The 19,843-nt window shown below is 41.5% G+C and overlaps 1 protein-coding gene across 13 annotated transcripts in view; it reads right to left on the bottom strand.

Moving 5' to 3' along the window:
• The window catches only part of PDE4DIP (phosphodiesterase 4D interacting protein), a 166,733-nt gene that overhangs the window by 131,165 nt on the left and 15,725 nt on the right, over positions 1-19,843 (bottom strand). For all 13 annotated transcript variants that reach the window (XM_053916260.2, XM_053916262.2, XM_053916268.2 and 10 more), the window contains exons 2-3: positions 18,301-18,356; positions 13,565-13,716 (exon numbers count right to left, since the gene is read on the bottom strand). In XM_053916260.2, coding sequence (XP_053772235.1) covers positions 13,565-13,716; positions 18,301-18,356 — 208 coding nt within the window. The remainder of the gene's footprint in view (positions 1-13,564; positions 13,717-18,300; positions 18,357-19,843) is intronic.

Raw genomic sequence — 19,843 nt, 5'->3', positions numbered from 1 at the left:
GGATCAAACCCCCATCCATGGTGTATGGGGAAGATGCTCTACCATCTGACCTACTCAGCCAGGGCTCATTGCTTCTTAATGTACTAGCTCAAACTGGAAATAAGACTTTGGTAAGGACTCAATCAACACCAACAACAGTAGGAGGATTACAACTCAGCTGTCACCAGTCATGCTCCATTAACATAATAAACAACTGTCAAGTCAGCCTTTGAAAAAAACCCAGTTCCACATTTGCCTAATCATATTCAGACCCCACAGATAGGTTTTTAAATGGAAATTTTTGAAAACATATTTATCTCTTACCATTCTCTCTCCCAAAAATAAAGTTCCACTCAACTAAAAATGATTACTATCTTAATTGGCACATTCTCTTCAAATATAGCAACACTTTCACAACTTAAACTCTACTAACTTGATATCTGTGATAATTATCTTTATATTTTGTGAAAAATATTCTTAAATAACATGATAAACAGAGGAATAGGAGAATAGTGTTTTAAGTAATCTCTAACATTGTATTTACTATTCATTTACAAATAGGCAATAAATATTATCACTATTATGCATATTTATCTAGGTGAAGTAGCTGGGCATTGTGGAAAGAGCAAAAAAGCTTTTGAACCAAGGAGACATAGGTTCAAATCCAAGCTCTGCTATTTTCTAATTGTGTAACTTTGGAAAATTACTTACAAGTAATTAACTGCTGAAGGAGTCAGGAGACAGATCTGGGCAGGCTACTAAGAAGCTTGTAAATGTATCTGAAATGCTACTTTTGTTTTTTAATCTGCAGCAAAGAGTGAAAATAACAGTTGGTAAAATTTAGATATTGGATAAATGGACAGTATTTTATTATTTTTTGCACATTCCTGTTGTTTGTAAAATAGCTCATAATTTAAAAAAACTATTTAAAAGGGAACAAAACAAGAAATTATAGGGAGGTATTCATCAGTTAGATACAAGGATAAACTCTCTAGTAGAATTGGATGAATGAACTTATTGCCACATTCCATCCGTACATCCATACATCAAGTATTTACTGAGAACATACGTTATGAGAGAGTAAATTTCCTGTTACAAAAGGGATACAACTGAAACCTTAAAGAACCTCTTGTTGAGGATATTGTTTAAAACCTTTTTTTAAAGTATATTTTATTGATTATGCTATTACAGTTGTCCCATTTTTCTCTCCTTTATTCCCCTCTGCCCTGCACCCCCCTTCCTACCAGCATTCCTTCCCTTTAGTTCATGTCCATGAGTTATACATATAGGTTCTTTGGCTTCTCTATTTCCCATACTATTCTTATAATATATCCTCCCCCTGTCTATTTTGTACTGACCATTTATGCTTCTTATTCCCTGTACCTTTGTCCCCATTCTCCTCCCTGCCCTCTCCCTGCTGATAACCTTCCATGTGATCTCCATTTCTGTGATTCTGCTCCTATTCTAGTTGTTTGCTTAGTTTGCTTTTGTTTTTAGGTTCAGTTGTTGATACTTGTGAGTTTGTTGTCATTTTACTCTTCATACTTTTGATCTTCTTTTTCTTAGACAAGTCCCTTTAACATTTCATATAATAACGGCTTGGTGATAATGAAGTCCTTTAACTTGACCTTATCTGGGAAGCACTTTATCTGCGCTTCCATTCTAAATGATAGCTTTGCTGGATACAGTAATCTTGGATGTGGGTTCTTGACTTTCATGACTTGGAACACTTCTTTCCAGCCCCTTCTTGCCTGCAAGGTTTCTTTTGAGAAATCAGCTGACAGTCTTATGGGAACTCCTTTGTAGGTAACTGTCTCCTTTCCTCTTGGTGCATTTAAGGTTCTCTCCTTATCTTTAATCTTGGGTAATGTAATTATGATGTGCCTGGGTGTGTACTTCCTTGGGTCCTACTTCTTTGGGACTCTCTGGGCTTCCTGGACTTCCTGGAAGTCTATTTCCTTCACCAGATTGGGGAAGTTCCCCTTCATTATTTTTTCAAATAAGTTCTCAATTTCTTGCTCTTGTTCTTCTCTTTCTTGCAGCCATATGATTCGGATGTTGGAATGTTTCAAGTTGTCCCAGAGGTTCCTAAGCTTCTCTTCATTTTTCTGAATTCTTGTTTCCTCATTCTGTTCTGGTTGAACGTTTGTTTCTTCCTTCTGGTCCAGATCATTGATTAGAGTCCCACTTTCCTTCCCTTCACTGTTGGTTCCCTGTATATTTTGCTTTATTTCACTTTGCATAGCTTTCACTTTTTCCTCTATTTTGCAACCATACTCAACCACTTCTATGAGCATACTGATTACCAGTGTTTTGAACTGCGCATCTCATAGGTTGGCTATCTCTTCATTGCTTAGTTCCATTTTTGGAGCTTTGCTCTGCTCTTTCATTTGGGCCATATATTTTGGTCTCAGTGGCTTGTTATGTTCTAAGGGGCTCTTAGGTATTCACCAGGGCAGGGCAACCCACTAGCTGCATTGATGCTGTCTGTGGGGAAGGGGTACGAGAGGGAACAATGCCGCTTGCTCAGCTCTTGGTGGACTTTCAGTCACTTTCTCTGCTACCCACAAGCAAATTGGGCCCTTCTGGTGCTGATTCCTGGGTGGGTGGGTGGGTTTGTGTACGTTCTTGGACCTTGTGGGTCTCTCCAGCAAAACTCTCTTGTGATGCTGGGAGTTTCTCCAACTGCCTCAACCCCCACAGGTGTTTTCAATCAGAGGTTTGCTGCTTTATTTCCGCACACTGGAACCCTGGGTTGCAGGGTCTGTCTTGCACACAAATGTGGGACCACCCTGTCTGCCACTCACTGCTTCACTCGCCCAGTCCTCCAGCCACTGCCGTCTTGCCATGCCTCCTCTCCACCCTGGATGCCCATCTCTGCCCCTCCTCCTGGTCTGAATGAATGTTTCTTCTTTAACTCCTTGATTGTTGGACTTTCATACAGCTCAATTTTCTGGCAGTTCTGGTTATTTTTTGTTTTTAAATTTGTTGTCTTTCTTTTGGCTGTGGGAAGAGGCAAAGTGTATCTCCCTATACCTCCATCTTGGCCAGAAGTTCTGTTAAAAGTCTTCACATATCACCTAGGAGCAGTTAGCTCTAAAAAAACTTTTAAGATCCTCGCTATCCTGAGATTCTATGTTGGAAACATATTTTTTTTCATAGAAACAATACTATCAAAAGAGGCACCAATAAGAGAGCTATCATTCTTTGAAGAATCTTAGAACACCCCATCAGCTCTCCAAAGCTGAACCCTAAAGACAGCAGGCAACCACCTATTCATGCTGAGAGCTCTGGCTGCCTTGTGCAAAAAGAAAAAAAGAAGATGAGTGAGTATAAAGGACATTATATTTCCCAGACAAAAACAGCAGTGATGACTGGGGTCCAAGGATGGCCCCCCAATCGACTGTTCAACCCATAACTTTGCTAACTCTCATATTTTCAAAACAGCTCTGTGGAAAGAACATGCAAAATGGACAGTATTTCCTGTTCTTTAGCATGCAGTGGGATCAAACCCAGGAACCCAGCTTATTTTGGGTTGGAGGACAGGGGTAGACAGGAGGAATGGGGCAGGGAGAAGAGGGGGATGGCATGTTTCAAATACAAATATTTTATTTATTATACATCTACGTGTCTGGGAGTCCCTGTGCTTTTCTGATAAATTCTTGGCTGCAGAAATACAAAAATTCAACTCCTGGCTGTTTTGAATGACTTGGACTGGTCTCACAAAATTAATTGGATATAATTACATACCCCTCAGGGCTTTAATCATGACACTAGATGAACATGGGATTACCTTGGGACTGACAAAGGACTTCCACTTCTACCTCAAGTCCCTGAAGGATCTTCTTAAAAAGTATCATTCACTGTAAATAATCTTCCTTGTGACCCTGGAGGATCTGACTACTTGGACCTTTCTAAAATATAGTTTTCTCCATTTCCAAAATGAGTAAACCAAAGTAGGTATTCAAAAGATTAAACACCTGATCTATCAATTTACTCCTACTTAAGCATCCAAGAAAACTGAAAACATGTGTCTATACAAATTCTTGTCTATGAATGATCATAACAGCCAAAAAGTAGAAACATTCCAAATCTCCACCAACTGAGGAATGGATATACAAATTTAGTATATCGATGCAATGGAATCTTATTCAGCCATGGAAAAAAATGAAGTGATACATGCTACACCATGGATGAGTCTTCGAAACATTATAGTAATGTGAAAAAAAAAAAGCCAGGCAAAAAGTCACATATCGTATGATTCCATTTACATGACATGTTCAGAAACAGGAAATTCATAGAGAGAGAAAGTGATGGGTGGATGTCAGGAGCAGGGTAGAGGGGGAACAGGGAATGACTGCTAATGGGTGCAAGGTTTTCCTGGGGTGGAAAAAATGTTCTGTAACTAGATAGTAGCAATTGTTGCACAACTCAATGGATATACTAAAACCACAGACTTGTACACGTTAGTTATGTTATATAAATTATATTTTACTATAGCTGTTATTTTAAGAAAGAAACCCAAGTTGGGAGAAGTAACTTGCCCAGTCCTTTGCCTTTTAAAAGGACTTTGTAATGATAAAGTTTCAGTTAAAGTAAAATTCAATTCAACTTAGTAAAAAGCAAGTGATTCAGAACTGATAATTTCAAAATGTTCTGTATATTGGTCCTGCTCAGATTAGGGAACCCTGACATAAAGGCTTGATGAGGTAGCCTTTAAATGGCCCTCAATATCAAAAACTCATGGGTTACTATGTTTTATCAAGTTAAGGTTTTGTCACAATCCTCAGATAAAAGAGAAAGAAAACATATGATCTACTCTATTTTAATACAGGAAAAACGTACTCATTAGGCTATCCTGAAAAATATGCATAACTTTTGCAGAGCATTCTAACAAGGAAAGCGTCAAAGTCAATGAACTTGGTCTTCTGTTGGGAACCGCCCTGCCTGGTTTCAGAAGCTGTAAACCCCCATGGTTAAGGCTGAGTCAGAGACCTTGGGACCATAAGCCACTAAGCAGACAAAGCTTATCTCCCTGTTTGGGTGCCAGATGTGGGGGGGCTCCGCCCGCAGCCCCCCCCCCCCCCCCCCCCGTCCTCCATGGATGAGAATAAATCTACCAAGACATGATCTGCTTGGGGAGGAGAGGTGGCCGATCTCTCAAAGGGGAAGGGCCAAGAGCCTTTTCCTCCATGGGCTTTTATTAGGTTCATTTTGCACAGGAATACAGGTAAAGCTCATCAATCATTGTCAGGCAGTAAGGGTCAAACAATGGATAACATATAAAGAACTTTGAGGGCTTATTCTGAGTTAGGGGCTATGAAACTTTGGAAAACAAACTCATTTCAGGCCTGGGCCCTTATCATTTAAGCTGAGGGTATAAATAAAGCAGGTTTCACAGGATTTTATGCATTCTTTCTTAGGCCTGATTACCCTGGGGAATCTGCCTTTTCCAGCACAGGACTGCACCGCCCTCTGTCATTGTTTCAGGCTTAAGTCAGGCAGGGGAAGTAAGGCACCCAAGAGATCAGGAGACTTCTTGAAGACAGAATGAGGACTCAGGCTATGTCAAAGCCCTTCCCTGTGGGCCTTTTTCTTGACCATGCCTGTCTTAGATCATTCCTCCCTTGAGAAATCTTACCCGTCATTGGCTAACCGGTCAAGCTCAGGGCCAAGCAGGGTAAAGTAAAGTGGGCAGAGGTGGCGCCCCTGCCAGGGAGATAAGCTTTGTCTCCTTAGTGGCTTATGGTCCCAAGGTCTCTGACTCAGCCTTAACCATGGGGGGTTTCAGCTTCTGAAACCAGGCAGGGCGGTTCCCAACAGTCTACCACTCATCACCCCTTTCACGTCTACCCAGGTTTTCTGCCCTGTGTTCCAGAAGTCAACTGTGGATGCCTGCTTCAGAAAGCAGACTGCAGATTCTACAAAGACCTTTTTTTTCTTTTGCGTTGCATGATAAATTTTCTTCGGAAACCTTGTTTCTGAAATTTCATAATTCCTGAAGTTCCAGAGTCTTAAATGCTATAGTATTAATCATATCATTCCAACTCTTCCCCTAAAATTCAGAAGCAAACTGATACCCACAGCCTTTTCTTGAAATAACTGGCCTGCTGACAAGAGAGCTAACAACAGAGCTATTACATCAGGTCAATAAATAGCCCTGTCTCAGGCAGCATCACCACGTGGACGAAGGATAGGGGTTCGGATGATGTTCCCGCTGCCTTCCCCCTGCACAGATACACACCCACACCACCCCCAATCCTAGAATAACAAGGTGCTGTTGTCATCGTCACATTAGAGCACCATGAACTATATAAAACCAAAAAAAACCCAAGTAACAACTTCCCCGACTACCAAAAATACACGGCCCAGCCCCAGAAACAGTGCTGTCAGGACAGATAAATGTGCTCTACGGCAGGGCTGGCAGTTGGGCTGCACTGCTGCTGGCAGCTCCCAGGGACCCTTAGGCTCTAAATCAGAGTCTCCATCAGTTTGGCTCCACCAACACCAGCAGAACCTGGTGGTGTTTGTTCACAAATGGCTCAACCCAGGACGATTATTTGCTGAGCTTCTAGTGGGCAGGGGGAACATATATTTCTGGCCTCAGCTGTTTTTCCAGATCTTTCAATAAACCTTTCTCTATATTTTCTGGGAAAGAAGGCAACTTCAAAAGCACAGTTAGGACTTGCTCTAGGCTAAGCGCTAAGAGTTCACAGTATACCATGAACGACCACGGTTGCAACAATGAGGCTTTGAGCAGGAGTAGGGGTGGGTGGGGGGAGACACTGCCAACTTGAACCTCAGTCAACACTCCAGTGCTCCAGCCTTGACAAAAAGCCTCCTATTTCTGAGTTCTCTCTGCTCTCTGCTACTTCCAGGGTTTGTCTTGGGTATCAGTGTTAGCCTGAAAAGTCGTTCCCCTTCACCACCCACTTGGCTCTGACGGAACTTTCTCCCCCTCCCCCTCGAGGCGTTGATTTAGATGGCACCTACTAAGGAGAGCCTCTCTGGTCCTCCCACAGAACTGGTGAGGGCCCCTCCTGAGGGCTTCCTACTCTTATTATCGGGATTATCTGTTTGACTGGCATGCCAATTAGATTTAGAGTTCCCTAAGAACAGAAGGATCTCCTTAATTCTCCTCCAAAAGTGAAAATTGCTCTACTGGCTTTTGGTCTGTGTGCCTGTTGTTTTAACGATTATTTAGAAACTACATGTGTCTGCTCCAGTGGTTCCCTTTCTCAGTGGATGGTATCACTTAGTAGTTGCTCAAGCTAGAAAGAATGAATGATCATTCATTTATCTGAAACACAACGAAAAAGTAAAAGGCATGCCTGCTATAACTAGGCACGATGCTAACCACTACATTCAGTAGTGAACAAGATAAACCTTTGCCCTCATGGAGCTCAGATTCTGGCAGAAAACAGACTTTGAGCAAATAAATCATGTTATTAGGGAGAAGCACAAGGTACTCTGGAAGTTTCCAACAGTAGTAGGTCATATTTGGGTTTCTTCTGCATCACTGGTCATATATCCAATCAATTGCTCAGTCTTGTCACTCCTGCTTCTGAAATCTCTCTCTCACCTGGCCATTTCTCTCTCCTGCGCTGTCATCACCGGCAGCCTCTGTCTGGAGCACTGCCACAGCCCCTAACTTCCCCTCTGCCTTAGCCTCGACTCCTCCCATCCAGAGTCCATACAGAAGACAAAGGGGTGTTTCTAAACACCAGAAAAAACTGATCATGTCACCTCCCTGTTTAAAAGCTTTCAGTGGTTCCCCATAGATCTCTGATAAAATTTAAAACCTTTTACATAACTTACAAGGTCCTGTACATGGCTTCTCTCTCTCCTTCTCCGGTCTCAACTCTGCTCCACATTCCCAGCGCGCACGATCTAAGATGAATGACCTCACTACAGTGCTTCCTCTCATCTGGATCTTCATTCGTGCTGTTTTCTCCGCCAGGAACGTTCTTCATTGTCCCACTCCGAGCCTATATTAGCAGCTGATACTTGTTTTCTTCCTTTAGGTCCTCAGTTAGATGTAGTTTCCTAGAAGAAGCTTTCCCTGAATCTTCCCACCCCTTCATACTGACTTATTGGCCCCAGCGATAGATGATGTATCTCTTTACTTCGATCACAATGATTATATCCTGCTGTAACTGGCTAATCTGGAAACTCTCTGAAGGCAGAAACCATGTTTGCATATTCACTATTGTATTTGCTGTACGTAAGACATTATGTTGTACATAGTGGGCACTTTAGAAAGATGTGTTGGATGGTTAAATGAATAAAATGAATACATGTTATTAAAAATTCAGATAATACAGCCCCAGCCAGTGTGGCTCAGTGGTTGGAACATCCTCCCATAACTGAAAGGTTGCAGGTTCAATTCCTGGTCAGGGCACATCACCTCGGTTGCGGGTTCATCCCCTGTCTGGGTGCATACAAAGGCAACCAATCGATGCTTCTCTTGCAACAATGTTTCTCTCTCTCCTTTCCTCTCTCTCTCTAAAAAAGCAAATGGAAATGTCCTCAGGTGAGGATAAAAAAATTTAGATAATACAGAAAGTTGTAAAGAAGGCAAAAATCATGGCTAATCCTATCACCCAGACATAATCACTATTAATATTTTGGTGTATACCTTTCCAGACATTTCTATTTTTTGTCCCTTAAAAATGAGATTGTATTTTATGTAATGTTCAGTCAAATTGTTGTTTTGTTATTTAACCTTAAATTTGCTGTGAAACTCCTCCTATCTGTTTATGCACATACCATACCTGAAATAACCAACCCTCACTTGGATGGATAATGAGACTTGTAACATTTCATTAGTACAAAAGGCTGAAATAAACATTCCTTCTGAACACAATTTTTGAAAAGAACTTCATACTTGATCACGGTGTATTTAACAGCTAGAACTGGGCCTGGCACACAGGATGCACCCATGTACTGAACGGACAAATGGATCCCCTTACTCAGTGAAATGAGCTGTCCACAGAGACGTACAATGAAAGTGCGGCTAAGAGTTCAGGCTCTGAATTCAGGACATCTGTTCAAATCCCAGCGCTTGCACTTCCTCGCAATCACTAGTCTTTTACGAGCTTCAGTGTCCCTCTCTGTCCAAATCAAGACAAGGGATGTTCTAACCTCGGTGCACTGTTATAAGAACTGAATAAGATAATACAAGTCAAGTGCATTCATAGAGCCCAGCTCACTATAAGCCCTCAATAAATAGTTATTGGTATCATTATTTTGTTGCTATTTAAAAAATTTACTTTTGGAAAGGAAATTATTACTGGAATGAAAATTCCTCAAGGTCCACAGAAGGAAGATAGAGCTTTCTTCATACAGTGAAGAAGAGACGTTCACATAGGCATACACAAATACAAATTTTTAATATTTTTCTAATATTTAGGTTTTAAAGACGTACATTTGCTTGGCAAATACTCTAATCTTGTGATATCTCCTTCACTGTTGCCTTAGCTGTTATTTAAATTAAATGCTATGTCACTTAAATTTCACGTACCCAAATCGGATTGTACACTCTTTAAGAATGGTACCTGGTATGCATCTCTGTACCCTCCTACAACACTCAATCATTCATTTCATTCATAGTTAAGAAAAAACTGATTGTGTTGATACCTATCTGGCAGTGTTGCTTAGGAATGAAAACGCATCTATCTGAAGGTCTATGGAATGATGGTGTGGAGTCCCTCTGAAAAGCCATGTTTTCAAAGAAGAAAATTCTGCCCATGTTATTGCTGAAAGTTAGGGTTTCCCCCTTCCCTTCTCATCTAATAACTCTGTGAATGCCTCAGACACCAGGGAAAACAAAACCGGTATGCCCAGGCACTGTGGTTTGGGGAGCATAAATGACGTTTGTTTCTTTGTTTTTTAAGAAAAATGCGCTTCACTGGAAGCATTGGTTTTCCAAGGCTGTAACTAGAGAGAACCCCTCAAGAAGCACTGACATCAGCAACATGACCCAGACTCACCGGAACCAGAATAGGAGACCCAGGCTGTGAGAAGTCAGATGTCAGAAAGGCAGAAAAGTCCCTTTTAGGACTTGTTTTTCCCCCCTCCAGATTTCCAGAGTCAAGTGGAAAAATTCCCCGGGTTGGGTGGAGCCTCACTAGGCTGACTCACTGTGGTTGGATTCAGACTACCAGGGAAAGCTGGCTTCAGACTGTAATTAGGTGAACACTGCAGCTGGTTTTGCTGACGTTTTCACGTTAAAGACAACATTATTTTTTTAAATGTGTAAACAGGAGACGGCAGCGCAGGCCCCCTACCCCTCCACACAGCTTTTCTATAGCATCTGCCATTTGATTCTATCTATAAAACCACACTACACACATTTCGCCAAGGTAACTCTCTTCCTCTGAGTGGTCCTCTCATTTGTCTAGGAGCTGTGGCAATCGCTGGAGTTATCTTGTTCTGTCACTTTAAACCTGTGTAGCTTTAGCTAAGTGATTTGAGCCTTGGTCTCTTCACTGGTCTAATGGATATAATAATACAATACCTATCTCATAGTTCGGAAAATGAACTGAAAAGTAGTTGAAATAAAATACGTTAAGTATCTAGGAAAGTGCCTGGTATATAATAAACTCTCAATAAACATCATTTATTATTATTAGCTACTATTAATGATCTTCTTAGTAAGTCCTGTCAAATATTTCAAAAGGTCTCTGCTGCTTTCTCTTACTTGGCTGTAAAATTTTATCATTCCAGTTTGGGTGGAAAATGGTCTTTCTTTAAACTCATTGTTAAAAACAAATGTACTTTTCTTGACTTTGCAGTTTCCTATCCTAACCATTCAATTCATACACCAAAATCCTCCTTAGAGCCAGCCATTCAAACTTACTGTGAATACATTCAGTGAATCCTCAGTAGAGGCTGGGGAAGTTCAAATTCAACAAGTTTAGTTTAGTTGGTGTACACTCACTGAGCACATAGTATGTACTGGCATTATGCTAGATTCTAGGGACTAGCAAAGGATGAGCAGGAGGTGTTTTCTACCCTTGAAGATCTTAGAGTCAGGGTATATATTTAAGACTGGAGAGCCAGGGAAGGTATCCTAAAAACCACCACCAACAACAAACAAACCACAAAAGGGCACCTGAGCTGAATCTTGAAGGATGAGTAGGCTTTAACCAGGTAATACTGGAAAAGGTGTTCCACGCAGAACGAAGATTGGGGAATACCACACAGCTTTGAATTACAAGCAGTTCAGAATAAAGGGAGTGTGAGGGAGAGTACTGGGAGATAAAAGCAGATTTCCAGTTTACTGGGAGAAGTCAGACTTGCACTCTGTTCTCATCTCAATAGGAGGAGCTAATGGTTCCCGTCCAATGACCACCAAACTTTCATTGGCTGAGCTTCCTAACCTAGAAAGTACTCACTATTTTAGGTCACAAAAATGATGAGCATTTTCAGGCCCACATTATGAGACATTAGGTAAGTTCCTTTGTTACTCTGTGTCTTCATTTCTCATTTATAAACTGGGGTGATAATCATGCTTTTGCCACAGCCTTATCATGAAGATTAAATGAGGCAATGCTGCCTGTACTCAAAGCAGTACCCGACACACAGAAGGTGATCAAGTTCTGTCACCCAGTGTCATCGATGAGCCGCTCTGGTCTCACTCATCCCAGATACGCTGGGGGTGGGCTGGGAACTGTGATCAGTGAGAAAGCCTGCAAGATGGAGTTTTTCTCAATACCATTTATATGTAAAAATCTTTCTGACCCAGTAACCTGTCAGGATTTAAGATAATGGTACTGAACTCCATCACCCTGAAATAGTCACAATTCCTGGGCCCTGGCAAAAAGTGTGTCACAGTCTTGTTGTTATTTACTTACTGCTGGACACATAAGGGAGAGAGACTTAGAATACAGGGTCCGACAGAAGTAAGGCCGGGCCTGCTTGAGTGTGGTTGGTGGGGTAATACTATGGGTGTAATAATTTACAGTTTGAGTTTGAACGTTTCACCTAAAATGCCACATGCTGTGCTTGAGTGAGATATTCTTATGTTAGAGAATTACATGCTTACGATTTTGTAGTAAAAATAGGGGTATTATTTGTGCCAGACCCTGTATTTCCTATTGGCCTTTTCTCTCTGTCCTCGTGTGGTTTCTGTCAGTGGTTCCCAGCATTGAGAAGGAAAAACTAGTCGGAAATATTAGACCTGGATGTTAATAGAAAAGGACTTAGAATTCCAGACCTGAGAGTCAGGTGGCCTCTGCTGTCACCAATTCGGCCTTTTATTTTCCCTCTTCCCCGCAGCATCTGCCATTCATTCTATCAGTGGAGGTGACATTCCTCATTTCTATGTTCCCAGGCAGCTCTCAGCCAAAAGGAACACGCAGGCAGACGGGCCTTCAGAGAGCACCCCACCCAGCTTTGAGGGGTGCTGCAGCTCTGCCACCCCTGCTGTGTTGGAGGAGAATCTAAAGGTGAAGAAAGAGGAGGGCACTGGGGTGTTACCAGCCTTACCCCCACCACCAGCACCACAGCTGTTCAGAGGTTTTGTCTTCAAAAACCTCTTAATATTCCTGCAAACTCTCTGTGTCTTTAAAAAAAAAAACACCCCACCAGTATCCATGACAACTCTGCATGAAGACAAAACAAAGCCAAGAATAGGCTGTTTGATTCTCAGACACGCACAATGTGGAGCATCTTCTTTGTCCACAGGAATATCTGGCATGATGCACATTAGGTCCTAGTGAAACATTTCTATTTACAAACTGAGGGAAGATGGGGTAAGCCCATGTCAACTGCTTTATTGACCCTGTTTTGAAAATGGAACTTTGTTATTTTATGTCAAAAGCTGTCAATGCAAGAATAAAAGAAACCCACGTATCTCAAAATATATTTACACAGTACTCCTGTGTGGCCTGATGCCGGGGTAACCCCCAGGGGGCACCAAAGAGCTACTTCTATTTTTAGTACACACGGGTGTAAGAAATCCTGGGTGCTCTTTGCAGGCTACATACATGTCAGTAGATGAGTTCTACTGTACAGCCTTCCTGGGACCAGTCCAGGGTACAGGGAGCTGGGGACCTGTATCACATTATCAGTAATCTGGCTCCGTCAAATCTAAGGATAAACACATCAAGGCGCAGAACACTTCGAGAGTTGCAACAGGAGTTTCGAGGGTCCAATGAGAAACTACGAAGATTCTCGTTGAGGAGCAAATGGCTGTGGCTGAGCCACCTCACACCACAGACAGCATCCAGATATGTAGAGTCGTCCATGCCAGCTACAGAGAACATGCTGCCAGCCCACTGGACTAGACGCCATTTAAAGTTCCTGAATTGATCAGAGAAGCAAACCAGGGATAAAAATGGTAAGGCAGCAGAATCACTGGTACAGGCAATTGCCCACAAACCACAGCGCACAGCACGTAGCTAATAGTGCAGATGCTTATTGGGACACATGCTCACAAAAGAGACACCATTATGGTAAGAATGCGCACAAGCCAGAGCAAGCCAGAGCAAGCCACGGATCATATTTTATTAAGACATCGCTGAGGCCCCCATGGCATTTCCTCTCATTGGGATAGCAATTACCCACCCACGGGACTTACCTTCTCAAAGTCTCGAAGAGCCTGGGTCTGCACCTGAGGGGCTTTCTCAAATGCCTTCAGGTAATGTGTCTGCCCAAAGGGGACCTTCTCTCCACTTCTCCAGGCCTGTGACTGCACTGGAGGGCCTCGGTCTTTAGTGTCACTAAGAAAAGCTGCCAGTGAGAGAGAACAGATGTTGTATAATGGTGGCATTATGATCATTCTAACCCACATAATCCAGCAGAATTTGATTTTTGCAAAATAAAAAACCAATTCTTGGCCACACAGAAACAGTTCACATACTGTAGCCTGAGGCAGATCATACTAATAATGGTTCCCACCCAGCGAAACACACCAGTTATGCCCAGGCCTCTTTGTGACTTGATGTTCCTGCTTCTCTATTGAGAAGTGGTTGTTTCTCCACCTCTTGAATATGGACTGGCCTAGTAACTTGCTTTGTACAACAGAATATGATGAAAATGCCACTGTGTGAGTTCCAGAGACAAAGCCTTGAGGAGCCTTGCATTTCTGTTCTTACCTTCTTAGAAGCCCAAGACCCCCCTGCTGTGAAGTAGTCCAGGCCACCCTCCTGGAGGAGTGAAGGTCAAGTACAGGGGGAATGAACATGCTCTCCCGAAGGCAGCCCCTCACCAACTGCCAGACACTTGAGTAAAAAGCCATCGTGGACCCCCGGCCCCAGGCAAGCTGTTGAAGATTGCAGTTACGTTTGAGTGGTCCCAAGTGAGACTAGCAGACAAAATGCCCAGTCTGCCAGCACGCAGGACTATGAGAAATAATAAATCATTGTTTTAAGCCCCAGGTGGACAAAAGTTTTCTTGTATTTTAGGCTCATGGGCCATACAGTCTCTGTCACAAGTACGAGTTCTGCCTTTGTCGCTTGTTCGAAGCGGGCACAGGTAATATGTGAATGAATGATCATGACTATGTCGCTATAAAACTTCATTTACAAAAATTGGCAGTTGTCCCATGGGCTGTTGTTTGCTGACATCTGTTTTAAGCCACTAAGTTTATCACATGACAAAAGGTAACTGAAATATTTTCTCTTTTTTTTTTTAAGTCAAGCTATTAGCAAAAGGTTTTCTACAAATCACTCTGTAGAGAATCTTTCAGGTTATCATTCAGAAATAACGACAATTATAACAACCAACATCTTCAACTGGCATTACAGGTTACAAAATAGTTTCCATTAATTACTTCATTTATAAAGGTACTGCTTCCTAGGCAAGTATGTATATACCCAGGAATGCAGGTGTTATTAATAATTATTTCTACTATTCTGTGTATCTTTGTTAATTTTCAGGAAGGTATTTCTTCTGACTAAAAAAAAAAAAGAAAAGAAAGAAAAAAGAAATGTGTGCCGTCCAGGTGCCAAGAAGCTTTCATGACAAAGGGGCCTATAGCTCTCAGGGTCACAGCGGGGGTGACAACAAAATCGCTTTCCATTTGTACAGCGCCCTTCGGTTTACCAGACACTTTACCATCTTACTTGACTCTTAGACTAATCTTTTGTGGACTAATGTTGAATTTTGTGAAAATTTCTTCCTGAATCTATTAAAACATCATCATATGATTTTTCTCCTTTTTTTTCTGTTAATGTGAAGATGTTACCTTGATTGATTTTTTTTTTTAATGCTGAGCTAACTTGGCATTATTCAGCTAAACCCCACTTGGTCTGATATATTATTCTCTTTATATATTGCTGGAACAGATTTGCTAGCATTTTGTTGGATTTTTGGCATCTGTGTTCATGAGAAATATCGGTCTGTTATTTTGTTTTCTTATAATAGCTTTGATATTGATATATAGCTTTTGATTTTGGCGTCATCAAATGAGTTGGGTCTTGTTTAGTTCTTCACTTTCTGTAAGACTTTTGTGTCAGATTGGTGTTATTTATTCCTTATATATTTGACACAATGAGATCACCTGGGCCTGGAGTTTCTTTGTGGGAAGGTTTTAAATTACGAATTCATATTTCATATTTGAAGACCTATTCAAAGAAATATGAATTCAATTTCATAATACCTATTCAAATAAATTGAATTCATATGTATGGAGTCTTCATATTTTCCATTTCTTCTTGTGTCACTTAAGGTAGATTGTATTTTTAAAGAAATTTGTTCATTCCATCTAAGTTTTTAAATTTATTACCATGAAGTTGTTGATAATACTCCTTTAATATCCTTTTTAATGTCTGGGATCTGTAGTGATATCTAATTTTTCATCCTTAATACTGGCCGTTATGCTCTTTTTTATCTTGATAAGCCCTGCTAGGTTTTATCAATTTTATTAATGTTTTCAAAGAAGCATCTTCTGGCTTTTAAAATTTTCTCTATTGTTTTTCTCATTGTTTCTATGAAAGAATAAAATAAATGAATAAATCAGTAAAGTTAAAAATAAATAAATAAAATGAAAGTACTGCAACCAGTGAAACGGACTGATGTAATCAATAAATGCATCTTACTAACGAGTAATTAGAGGTTCAGAAAGTTGGCTTGACCAGGATTACATTTCTGAAAAGTGGCAGAAGCAGGTTCTCTCCACTCAGCCTTCCTAACAGTCTGCTACTACTGTGTTATTTTCGCATCAAAGGGGATTGTAACACATCTAAGCGTTAGGGCAAAACAGGCAAAGAGGCAAAGATGTCATCATTCCACTAATCAAAGGAGGCATTGCTCGGGGAGAGGCTAGTGAAGGCGAAGCTGCTACTAACATCATGCCTGCCTTTGAATAGTAACATTGTGCGAGAATATGGAATTGGGGCTCCCTGCGAGCCCGGTACACAGAGGACCTCAGAATGAGGTGAGTGTGGGACTGTGGGTAGGAGACATAGAAAAACACATCTTTTCTTGGCTGACAGAGGAAACAATGAGCCTTTATTATTGGGTTTTTAGGTCAGGAAGAATGACACATCACAATACCCTGGGCTTCATGGAGAGCACCCATGGAGGGCAAGGAGAGCAGAAGGGCTGGGCGCGCTAAGGGCTGGGCGCGCTCCACGGAGGAAAAGTTAACGAGACACAGGCACATGGGCGAAGGAGGCCCTGAGGGGCTCAAGGCGAAATGTCATCACATGCTCTTTTTCTGTCCTGTCTTTTCCTTTCCTTTTCTTTTTTTTTTCCTTCTGTCCTCCCTCCCTCCCTTCCTTGTATATTCTTATCTCCTTTGTCAAGAATTAACTGACCGTATACGCATGGGCACCAAAAGCAAAGGCATCAAAAGCAAAAGTAAAGAAGTGGGCCTACATCCAACCAAAAAGCTTCTGCTCAGCAAGGAAACTGTCAACAGAATGAAAAGGCAAACAACGGGATGGGAGAAGATAGCCCTCTCTCCCTCCCTCCCTCTCTTCCTCCCCTGCGCTTTCTCTTTCTTTCTGCAAACTTGCCAAAAGGAGCACAAGAAAAAATACTTCAACCAACCTCTCAGGATTTTCTTAAACACTCAGAAAAGAGCATTTTCTGCCTTATAAAAAAGATAGAAGAAGGAAGAGGAGGATTCACTGTCCACTGACCTTGCTTGGTAGAGAATAGGTTTAAATTAGCACAGAAATTTAAAGCAGATTTTATTGGTGCACAGTACAAATTATAGGTAAAGGTGGTATATTTTCCATTTTCTATTGTCTTTGATTCAGCTTATACCAAATACCTGTTATTCTGTTGATTGTATACCATTCTGTGATTGCAAATTAATAATAATGTTGCACCTTTTTTGTTGATATTCTGACAACAATATACTAAAGTTAGGTCAGTGGGGTATGATGGAAAAAGAGCAGCTTTTGAAGCTTGGATATGAACACTGACTACTTGCTAATTGTGGGAATTTAATCAACCTCCCCTTTTTGCTGAACTTCATTGCCTCTGTAAAAATGGGCTCGACAATACTTACCTCGCAGAGCTCTTATATGGATGAAGTAAAATAATGAGTGAAAGCACCCAATCTAAAATCTTGCTTGTACTAGGCATTTTTTCCATTCCATTTTTGCCCCAGTCCTTTAATTTTTACCTCAAAACGGAGGATCTTAATGCTAAAATGAGTACGGTAGGTCCTTGGAATTTGTAGATTTAACATGCACAATTAAAACTGTTAATTTTAAGCCACTCTGAAGTCCTTAACACCTTCAAATTATAAACGTTTTTCACATTGTGCATCCGAGCCATCTGTGCTTCAAGGCTGGTATGAAAAAGGCAAACCACTTAGCAAAGTACAGCCCTTAAATGACTAAGTGTTGTGAAAAACTGTCCCCAAAAGGCGCTATCTGCACATTGGTTTTGTAACGTAGGTGGATCCCTGGCTAATGTTAGGGCAGTAATGGTGTGATGTTATTATGAATACATTAATAATTATATTTACTGGGTGCTTATTCCTTCACGAGCTCTGGACTAAGAGCTCCTCCCACTTAATCTCACTTCTTAAACTGACACTATTATTATACCCAGTTTAATGGTCTATTGCAGTAAAGATTTCATGTTAGTGGCAGAATCTATTTTGATCATTTCACAAGTGACTTTAACCTTGCAATTACAGAACCATTAAGAATGTGAAGCGTTCATACAAGTATTTCAGTTATGAGTCACTGCACGGTGCTGAGAAGATGAGGAATTATATGCTACGGTGGTATGTTTGGAAATTCACAAGTCTGAGGACGTTGCCATGATGAATTCAAAGAGTCCGTGATTCAAGGCATCTATGACCAGCAGGAAACCAAGAATTTAACAAGGCAAGACCCACAGCTCCCTTACCTGCTGCATGACGACTTCTGGGCACCATCTCCCCATCGTCCTCTGCAAAATAATCTCTGTGGAGAGAAACACAGAGTTAATGAGAAAACCTCTCTACACGATCCCCAATCCCTGGGGTAGCAAGACCTCTACATTCCGTTTTCATTGATTTCTCCGCAAGTATTCACTGAACCCCTACTGTGTATCAGGGATAGGGTTCAGTGCTGGAGATAAAAGACAAACCCCACAGGAGGGGCTGCTCTCCTCAGTAAGTACACCGAGGGATGTCCATCCAACAAACAATTCCATAAGTATTGAATTGCCATACGGCAAGTGCTATGAAGGAAAATGAAGAGTAAGTTGAACAGTAGAGAGACTCAGAGACACTTAGAAAAGGAACATTAAAACTGAGATGAAGAGAATGTCAACCAGATGAAAAATGGGAACAGAAGGGTTTTTCATCATGGGGGAACAGCAAACAACCTGAGTCAGAAAGGAAATTGGCTTGTTAGAGAACAGAGAAGATCTGATCGTGACCAGACTTTGGTGTGGTGGGATGGGGCAAGGATACTGAATTTTCTGTGAAGGGCAATGGAGGATTTTAAATGAGGGAATGAATGGTAAATGAGCAGATTTAGATTTTAGAGAGATCTTCTGGCTGCTGAGTGACACCGTGTGGAGGGAACAAGAGTGGATGGAGAAGGCAAGAAATTGTGATGGTTTCCAACAAGCAGAAAGACGGTGGAGATGGAGAGAGGCAAAAAAAAATTCAAGATATGTTTAGGAAGTAGAATTGACATAGCAAACTTGGAAAACAGACCAAGTCCATTCATGGAAATGTTAAAAACATCAAAACCGAGTAGCAGGAGGTGTGTATCTACTCAACACATTGAAGACCATCATCCTTAGCACAAAAGGGGGGGGATCTCAAAATGTATTAACACATACTTGTTGAGCACCTACATGTTTAGGCACTGTTTTAAGCTCTTCAAATGTAGCAGTGAACCAAAACGCCTGCACTCACAGAACTTAGGGTCAGGGGAAACTAATAAGGAAATGTATCACTAGCAACTGGAGACAAGTACTTTCAAAAATTAAAGTAGGGAATGAGGATGGGGGGTAATAGGAGAGCAGGGGGCTCCTCTGAAAAGCACTAGAGGTAGCCATGGGGTATTTAAGGAAGAAGAGTCTTCTAAGCCGAGAAAATCAAATACAAAGGCTCTCAGGAGGGAACATGCCAGAGCGTTTTGAAACAGCAAAGAAGCCAGGGTGGCTGCGCAGAGTGAGCCTGTGGTGAGTAGTAGGAGGTGAGGTCAGGGGAGTCACGGGGAGGCTGAGTGGGATCAGATTATATAGACTTTTGGGACATTTGAGTGGCACTTAGCCACTGGAGTCTTGTGAGTCAAAAAGAGAGATAAACTAAGTGACACACTGTTTTAAAAGGGCTGGCTGCTGTTTTGACAACAGACTGGCCGGGTGCGGAAGGCAGAAACTGAGAGAGGATTGCAATAATCCTACAATGAGATGCTTTCAGCATTTAGCTTCTTCCTTAAATTTTGGATAC

The sequence above is a fragment of the Desmodus rotundus genome, chromosome 12 (genome assembly GCF_022682495.2).
Source record: "Desmodus rotundus isolate HL8 chromosome 12, HLdesRot8A.1, whole genome shotgun sequence".
NCBI lineage: Eukaryota > Metazoa > Chordata > Mammalia > Chiroptera > Phyllostomidae > Desmodus > Desmodus rotundus.
Note: the sequence above shows the minus strand (reverse complement) of the source record. Positions and strands in the feature narration are given on the sequence as shown.